Consider the following 9,598-nt stretch of genomic DNA (forward strand, 5'->3'; position numbering starts at 1 on the left):
CAACCTCAGTAAGCTGTGTTTTTTAGACTTGATGTAAATAAGGCCAGAGTGGAACTATGAGGCACCAATTCAGGAAGTCTCTTCCAAGCATATGGTACAGCAAGGTGGAAAGCACAGGATGAGGAATTTGTGCTGGTGGAGAAGGGTATAGATAAAGTGCTTGCCTGATGAGCAGCATTCATGAGGGGAGGTAGGGAGAGATGAGGTAGAGAGGAGCCAAAGAGTGAAGGCTCTTGTAGGTGAGTAAGAGGAACTTGAATTGTGTGTGGAAATGGATAAAGGAGTAAATGTAGTGTCTTGGGAAGAAGGGTTTTGTGAGTGTAGCAACATTGGTGAAAGATAAATGACGCAGCTGAATTTTAGATGGATTGTAGTGGAGAGAGATGGTTCACTGGGAGACCTGTGAGAAGCAGGTTGCAGTAGTCTGTGGAAAGTGAGAGAGCAGATCAGGGTTATGGTAGTGTGTTTAAAAAGGAAGGGGCTGATTTTGGTGGTGATGTAGAGAAAGAAACATATGCAGTAGTTTGGATATATAGAAATGAGAGAGGATTTGAAGATGATCACAAGGGGAAGAGAAGTGGGTTTGGGGGAAAAGATGGGCGTTCTGTCTTGCCATGTTGAGCTTAAGGAGGCGATGGAACATTCAGGCAGCAATGTCAAATAGGCTGAGATTTGGGACTGGATTCTTGATATTTCTGGAGTAGAGAGAAGATAAATCTGAGAGTTAACAGCATAAAAATGGTACTGAAAGCCATGGGAGGAGATCAGACCACCAACAATAAGTATACAGAGAGAAGTGATGATTGCCCTGAGGCATACCATTTGATAGTGGGATGTCAGTAGAGAAGGATCTACCAGAGGGGATAGGTAAGAGAGATCCAAGACAGGACGGAATTCCTATATTCAATTGAGGACAGAGTACCAAGGAGCAGGTAGTGGTCAACAATATCAAAATCTGTGGATACGTCAAGGAGGATGAGGATAGAGTAAAGGCCTTTTGATTTTAGCCACAAACAGTAAACATTCTATTGAATTTTGATACCAGGAAAATGTTTTAATGGCTTTGTCTAAAATTAAGAACTTAAGTTTTAAAAAGTAGTTGAGCTTTGTATCACTTGAAGTTTTATTCTGTATGCTTGTGGTGACTTTTCTGGCCATAGTTAAAATACACACATGCATTTCCCTAAAAGAACGTGAGCTTTACAATATTTTAGATATGTCACATTTGTATAAAAAAATAACTATTTACAGTATACAACTCAAGTTCATGAATAATTTGATGTTTTCCAAAAACCCCCCCAAAAAACCAAACACAGTGGTGCAGTGTGATACAGAGTTGCAGCATTTTAAAGATTTTCCCTCTGTCTTACAAAATGATCCTAGTACAGAAAATTTATAAAAGTTCCTTTTGACTGCTGCATGCACAAAATCACCTGCTGCAGTTCTAAACATTTTTTTCTATAACTTTGTTTAAAATAAAATCAGTTTGTGAACAAAAGTGAAAAAACAAACATTTTTACAAACATTAAAATAACCCCCCCTCAAAAAAAAGAAACAAAATATGGTTTAGTGGCAATCAAACAGCAAATATTAATTTTGTTAACTTTTATTTTTATAGAAACAAAGTTTTTAAAAGTTTACTAATAAGTTTTTCGGTGTTCATCTAACTGATTCCTTTTGTTACCTGGCTAGCAGGGAAAAGGGGTCGAGGCCGGTCCTGACCTGTTACAATGAAGACTGACTTGCTATGTGGGATTACACCAGAAGCTTGCGGTGGAGTAATGGTAAGGAAATCAAGCAACTTTAAAGTATCTCAGCTGTATAGGAGCATATTCTATAGCAGAAGACCTTCCTGCGAAGATCATGGATTCAAATATGGGACATTTGAGCTAACTATATGGACTTGGATATGAATTTCTTTAACAGTTTTCTGTGCAGTACAAGTTGTTAAACATAAAGCTTCCCTATTTTCCCAGCGCATTTGAGAAAATCCTTTATAAATTCTAGCATGATATAATCAAGTTATTCTCTTTAAACAAAAATCTGCTCTAAGTAGATTTTTTTTCCCCAGTGTTTTTTTTTTAAACAGTGGGGTTCCAATAGTGGTATTCTGAGATGTTCTCTTGATTTTATTTTTTTTTTTAAACATTGAAAATGTTGGAGTAATGTGGAGAAATACCATCACTGGTACTCTTCTCTCTAGTTTCTGCTCATGAAGGTTAATCATGATTGTCTATATCTTTATAGATCACTTGAATTGTGTTCAGATACAGCAGTTTCAGGTGTAATCATCAGAGCTGGTTAGTCAGGCATTCCAGATAGTGGTTCTTTTCAGAACCTTTTTAAAGGGTTGGTTAACTACCTCAGTAGCAGAGGAATGAACTATACCCTGTCTGTACTGTACATAGAAAATCTTTGTAGATAAAAGCATGGCTTGTTTTAACACGCCATGAGGATATCTCAAAATATACCAAATGCAACATTCTTAGTTGCCTTTAGTTTCAAAGGCTTGCAAGATTTCCTCATGGGCTACTATAACAGGCCTTGCTTTTGTCGTATTTTGTGGCTGAAAAAGCAGCCTTGCTTCTTCAGATATTGTAGTTATTTGGATGTATAATAGTTTAGCAAGATGTTACTTTTGTAAGACATCAGATGTTCAAAAAAAGTGCATCAGCAACTTGTACTAAATACTGCAGTGTCCCTTTTATAAAGGTCAGACTAAAACTGACACTTGTACAGTGGAGCCTGACATTTGGATATTTGAAGTTTTTTCATAAATCACAGAAAATAGCATATGGCTGTAGTTTAGCTTTTTAGGTAAAAGGTATTTCATTTTATGTAATATTTTCATTAGTGCATTTCTTATTGCTGATCACTGTAAAGACGTGGATCAGCTTTCCATTTCTCTCATGCAAATCATTACCTGTAGAATAGGGTACAATCATTTGTGGTATATTTTTAATTTTCTAAAGCACCTTGATAACAGTGAGTGTTGTGAAACATCCTCTGACCCCCCCCCCCCCCCTCCCCCAAAGAAAAACAAGAAAGATTAAAAACAAACAAAAAAAAAAACCTTGCCTTCTCTCCTTCCCAAAGGGATACTGCAGTTAAACTACATCCCTGATAGGCACCAACAAGAAATTCAGATGTAGTATGCCTAATAACAGGTTTTATACACACTAGTTTCCCCAGTAAATACATTTTAACCAGAAATATTGTCATATGTTCAAAATGCTCATGACAAACAATCATTTTGCATTCCTGCAAATAAAATTGTTTTATACTGTAAGCTGGAGGCAAGTGTAACTTATTTTTGTAATAAAGTTTTTATTTTTTTTTATGTGTCATTAATATAAATGTGTGTTTAGTGCAGAGATTGTTGGGTTTAAAACTATAGAATCACACACACTTCAGTATGTTTATTTGTACTTGCATAACTTAGAATAGTGGTTGCCAATAGACTGTATGTTTCACAAGAATTTGATTTCTTTTTATTTTATTGTTTTATCTCAATAAACCATTTTAGTATGTTGTATGTCAGTTACTGGGGTAGTGGGATCTAAAATTTAACTAAAAAGAATTGACTACAAGTATGTTTAAATGTGATTGTTGGTTCATTTAGGATCATTTTTTTTTTTTGCCAATTACATTCCTGGTATAGTTAATTTTTGGTGATGGTAATGTTTATTTTACTGTTTCATTGTACATATATGCTGATGAAGCATATCTGTCGTTATGGTTCAGTATTCACTTTCACCATTGAATGGTTTGATACACATTTATATAGCATTTACAAGATATATGCAGTTCTGTACAGGTATGCATAAAAGAGAGAATGTAGTCTCTGTTAACCAGATTTGGAGCACAGCTTCCTGTGGCTGAAGTTGTGAAATTGAGTTTTGCATTAATAACTAAGAATTGGTCCATCAAGTAATTGGGTTTCCTCCTTACATTTGCTTGCTATGTTTTCTCTTGTTTAATGTGAATTCTCAGGAAATATAGTTGGTTGTAAAAGTATCTTGATGAACCCTAAAGATGCAGTGCCTTATAAAAATTTCACTGTGATATACATTTTCACATTCTGCTGTCTAAAAAATACAAATCAAAATGCATTAAAGTAGGAGTTTTGATTTGATGATCTGTACAAAATACCCTACAGTTCCATCATGACAACAATTTTAGAAATTTTCCAAATATAGAATAAGAAACCAAAGTTTTGATTGCATATGTCTTTAACCCTTTGTCATAGAAAAGCAAAATTAGCTCTGGTTCAAAAAAAAATGCCTTTAAGGCCAATAATATGTTAAATAAGAGCTCACCTGTGTCCAATCACAATAGTTGAACTGATTCAAATTCTCCTGGATGAGGAATTGAACTATTTCTGTTGTATGAAATGAATTTGAAGCAAAGGTCAAAACATGCTGAACAAGGAGCTGGCAAAAGAACTCAATGTTACTGAAAGGTATAGATTGGAGGTGTTTGAATATCCTTTGGGGACCTGTTGCATCCATCATTGTAAAGTGGTGTTGTATTGTCCTCTTGCACCAAGGATGTGTGTTCTAGGGCTACTGCCCAGGAGGGAATGGTTAGACTGGCTGTCATAGTTAGTGATTCAGTTATTAGGAATGTAGATGGATCGCCTGGAAACATGCCTACCTGGTGCAAAGTTGGTGGAACTCACGAGTCACCTAAATAGGATTTTAGACAGTGCTGGGGAGGAGCCGATTGTCGTGGTACATTTATTTATTTACAGCAATTTACAACCCACCCAATTTCAAGACCACTGTTCTGGGTGATACGTGTGGGCACCAGTGACATAGGAAAATGTGGGAGAAAGGTTCCAAAAGCCAAATTTAGGCTCTTAGGTAGAAAGCTGAAATCCAGAACCTCCAGGGTAGCATTCTCTAAAATGCTCTGGAGTTTCAGTGCGTGGAAGAGACGATGGTGCAAGGAAGAAGAATTCAGTTTTGAAAAGAAACGGAAAACCTTTTGGGGAATGGGGGTCTTTTCTAGAGGAATGGGCTCCACCTTAACTAGGGTGGAACAAGGCAGCTGACGCTAACCTTTAAAAAGGATATAGAGCAGCTTTTAAACTAGAACAAAGGGGAAAGCCAACAGTCGCTCAACAGCCCATGGTTTGGAGAGAGAGGTATCTTTGAAGGATACTAATGAAACAGTGGAGTTAGGGCATCCCAACAGAGATGTTCCAATAAAAGCAGTAGTCCATGTGCCTATAAATAAAGATTCATCTGAGCTAAAAGATTCCAATTTAACCCTGTCAGCTGAAAAGTAGAATTTTAATACAAACAAAAATCACACTTTGAAATGTTTGTATGCTAATGCCAGAGGTCTAAGTAGTAAGATTGGGAGAGTTAGAGTGTATAGCAGTGAATGATGAGAGAGATTTAATTGGCATCTCAGAGACGTGGTAGAAGGAGGATAACTAATGGGATAGTGCTATACCAGGGTACAAATTATATCACAATGATAGGGAGGAGCAATTTGGTGGGAGGTGGCACTTTATGTTCGAGATGGCATGGAGTCCAATAGGATAAGGATCCTGCAAGAGACTAAATGCACAATCATCTTTTTGGGTTGAAATCTCTTGTGTATCGGGGAAGCATATAGCGATAAGAGTATACTACCATCCACCTGACCTAAATGATGATAAGGTTGATAAAATGCTAAGAGAAATTAGGGAAGTTAACCAAATTGGTAATGCAGTAATAATGACTGGGCAAATGTAACATCAGAACACACTAGCGAGATAAAGTTCCTGGATGGAATAAATGATAGTTTTTTGGGGCAGTTGGTTCAGGAACTGATGAGAAAGGGAGCAATTTTAGATCTAATTCTTAGTGGAGTGCATATTTGGTGAGAGAGTTAACAGTGGTGGGGCCACTTGCCAATAGTGATCATAACATGATCAAATCTGAATTAATGACTGGAAAGGGGACAGTAAGTAAATCCATGGCTCTATCAGTTAACTTTCAAAAGGGAAACTTTGATAAAATGAGAAAAATAGTTTAAAAAAAAAAAAAACCCTGAAAGGTGCAGCTACAAAGGTTAAGTGTGTGCAACAGGTGTGGATGATTTAAAAAAAAAAAAAAAAGCCTTCTTTGAAGTACAGTCCAGGTGATTTCAACTCATTAAGACAGGTGTAAAGAAGTCCAAACAAATGCTTGTATGGTTAAAAGGTGAGGTGAAAAAAGACTATTTTTCTAGGACAAGCAGGATGGTTGTCCTCACATGTGGGTGACATCATCCGATGAAGCCCAGCATGGAAAATGTTTGTCAAAGTTTCTAGAAGCTTTGACCAGCACATTGAACATGCCACTATCCACGTGAGTCCCCCCTTCAGTCTCTTTTTCCACTGTGCAGTTGCCTCGCGGTTCGTGGATGCTCTTTTTCTTGTTTTCTTGCGGAAAAGTGTATTTTAAAAAAATTTGAGTTTACAAAAATAATTCAAGAATCCACTTGAATGGAAACAGTGTATTTTTCTCAGTTTCCATCGCCGGGTCCCGCTTTGCGGTCGGTTCCCGCTTAGCGCAGTAGATTCAAAACCCCATTTTGGTTTTCTTCCTGTTTCTTTGTGGTCGATTCCCAGCACCTGGCTTCGCAGTGACCACTGGGACTAGGAGGCATTCCATGAAGCTAGCAATACATTTAAAGCAAATCAGAGAAAATTCTTTTTCACACACTGCACAAGCTCTGGAATTCATTGCCAGAGGATGTGGTTACAGTAATTAGTGTAACTTGGTTTAAAAAAAGGTTTAATAAGTTCCTGGAGGAGATGTTCATAAACTATTAATAAGGAATAGTAGCTTGGGATTCTGTTTAATGTTGGGTACTTGCCAGGTGCTTGTGGTGTGGATTGGCCATTGTTGGAAACAAGATATTGGACTTGTTGGACTCTTGGTCTGAACCAGTATGGCAGCTTCTTATGTTCTTATGATTAGGCCATTTCTCCAAAGTCAATAGCCATGGGTTAAGGATACTGCTGCAGAAAGTCACTGAGGCCCAAGATTACTTTAAAAAAGCTACAGAGGTCTCTGGCTAAAACTGAGGAAAATGTTTACTCTTCAATTTCAGGATTAGTCCACACAATGGCCTGTATGAGAGGATGGCAAGAAAGAAGTTACTGCAAAAGATGGTCTGCATAGTGTTTGGAAAGAAACACTCAGGGGACACTGTGCACATGTGGGAGAAAGTTTTGTGGTCCAGTGGAACATTTTTGGTCTCTGTGCTAAGCGTTCTTGTATAAAACAAACACAGCACATCACCCTGCTAACGCCATCCCTTCAGTAAAGCATGGTGGTGGCAGCATTATGTTGTGGGGATACTGTGCAGCAGTTGAAATAGAAGCTTGTGAAGATCAAAGCAAAGATGGATGGTGCAAAGTACAGGGAGATCCTGGAGGAAAACTTGTTCCAATCTGCCATAACCTTGGAACTGGGGAGAAGATTCACTTTTTCATCATGACAGTGTGCATAAGCACAAAGCAAAAGCAACAATGGTGTGGCTCAGAAAAAGAAAGTGAACGTTCTCGAGTGATTTGGTCAAAGCCCAGGCTTGAATCTATTAGAATATCTGTGGCAGGACTTGAAGACTGCAGTCAACAGCTGATCCCCAGCCAACTTGAGAGCTTGAGCTTTTTTGCCAAGAAGAATAGGCAAAAACTGTACCATCATGCTCTGCAAAGTTGATAGACCCAGAAAACAAAGGAAGACTATCTATCAAAGTTGTGAGGGTAACACTGTATAATTGGGTTCTTAATAAATATTTTTCAAGGACTTTTGGATCTATCTCTTTTATTACCTGCAAAGTTGATAGACATTTATCCTAAACGACTCTTCCTCATCACCCAGTCCAGACAGTAGGTTATGCCCACCGACCAGCAGACAGAGAATAACAGGTTCACCAATGTCATCCCTTATATACATCCTTGCTGACATCAGCCTGGCAGTATTCTGTCCTTAGCAAATGGTAGGCGAGCATCCCATGATGTGGACTAAGTCCTGGTAGACTGATCAGGAATTTGGGTAGGCAGCTCCCAAGGTTAAAGACTAGATCTCCCTCCCTTGGTTGAGCAGTGCTTCAGGAACAGGAGAGAAGAAATTTAAGGGCAGCCTCTGAAGCTAACCCTCCCTCAGCAGAGCATGTCCTGGGCCTGAGGGCTTCCAAAATTTGGCTTTGGAAGGTTGAACTAGTTGGTCTATCCACCTCCTTTGGCTAAGTGCTTTTCTCTTTAATCCTGTGCTGTGCCAGTTCATGAATAAAGATTTTTAAAAAGAATACATGTGCTGGGAGGAGCTAAGCAGATGAATCAAGGACAGCCACAGCAGCATTTGCTGTTGTGGGAAGGATTGTGGCCTGGCTGGAGCAATGGCGGTGAGTCTTGGGTTGTTTGTTTTTTTTTCCTGGCCTGTGCTGGGGAAAGTGGTCATGACTGCTGTGGCAGAACACGAGAAAAAGCCTGTGCTCTGATACCTGTGGTATAAGGAACCTGCTGGCAGGGAGCTTTCTATGAGTTTGCCTTGAGTGCAGAAAAGACGGGAGAACTGTAGGGAGCTGATTCAGAGGCCCCAGAAGGTTTCTTTTGTCTGTAGGGTAGTGGTTTACTGCGGTGGCCCAAATTGCGGAACTAGGTTCTGTGGCCAGTAGAGGGCTGAAGGGGAGCTTAGGCCCTTTCAGTCCAAACAGGCATGCTCGGGGAGGGGGGAGCACTGTTCCTTCTAAACTGCGTATGTGTGCGCGCACAAGGTCATGAACCCTGTGCATATGGCAAAACGTGCGTACAAGAAATTCTGATGATATTTGCATTATACTGGCTCTTGACGCGCAAAATTGAATTTAAAAAAAATGTGCACGTAGCTCGTCAAAAGTTAGAAAATTGGAGGGGGTCTGGTTCAGATCCTGTGACAGCTAAAACCTTTAGAGGCATGTTAGCTCTCTCTCCTCCAATTCAGAAGCTTCCTCCTTAGTTTGGACCTTGGTGTTCATTGAATGTTTTTCCTTTGGTGCTTGCAGCGGCTCTTTTCAATGGGACAAAGTTTGGCCTGGGATCTGGTTTGATTTTTCTGGTTCCTTCCAAATCCACTAGAAAGCAGAGCAAGATGAAGTCTAGGGGAGATGAAGAAAAGATTGTGGAGGAAGAGAAATTTTCTGGTTCAAAGGATTCTCTGCAAGAGTTGTCTTGCCAGGGGGTGGCAGCAAGTGTGAATTGGAAGAGGGTGTTTACTCCAGAGGGGGAGGATGGTACAGATGTTGTGCAGCTCTTCCATAAGAAAGAACTGGCAACTTTAATCTCTCCATCCCTGCTTATGTTATATATTGCTGAGGATGTGAAGGAAGAGACTTCAGATTCTTTGGAGGACCGATTACAGTTAGTTTTAGAAAACCTTCTAAGCCCTCTCACCTCCACCTCCAGTCCTTGATCTGGAATGGTGTCTCCAGAGGCGAATTTTAAGGGAGGTTGGTCATTGGCCAAATTATATCCTTTGGTGCCTTTGGCAAGAGAGAAATGCTTTGCCTCCCTAGGGTGGATGTGTTTGCCTCTTCAGTAGCGAGAACTAAGATTATAGTGGAAGGAGGTGCC

At 39.4% G+C, this 9,598-nt stretch overlaps 1 protein-coding gene across 8 annotated transcripts in view; it reads left to right on the plus strand.

The window, feature by feature from the left end:
* SYNCRIP (synaptotagmin binding cytoplasmic RNA interacting protein) overlaps positions 1 to 3,528 on the plus strand; it is a 192,312-nt gene extending 188,784 nt beyond the window's left edge. For 4 of the 8 annotated variants that reach the window (XM_029595477.1, XM_029595479.1, XM_029595481.1 and 1 more), the window contains exon 12: positions 1,696 to 3,528. In XM_029595477.1, coding sequence (XP_029451337.1) covers positions 1,696 to 1,721 — 26 coding nt within the window. In that variant the 3' untranslated portion in view covers positions 1,722 to 3,528. Of the gene's footprint in view, positions 1 to 1,692 lie in introns of all 8 variants that reach the window. The other 4 variants (XM_029595476.1, XM_029595478.1, XM_029595483.1 and 1 more) reach the window with 1 other exon arrangement.
* The last annotated feature ends 6,070 nt before the right edge of the window (positions 3,529 to 9,598 follow it).

The sequence above is a fragment of the Rhinatrema bivittatum genome, chromosome 3 (assembly GCF_901001135.1).
Source record: "Rhinatrema bivittatum chromosome 3, aRhiBiv1.1, whole genome shotgun sequence".
NCBI classification, from domain to species: Eukaryota; Metazoa; Chordata; class Amphibia; order Gymnophiona; family Rhinatrematidae; genus Rhinatrema; species Rhinatrema bivittatum.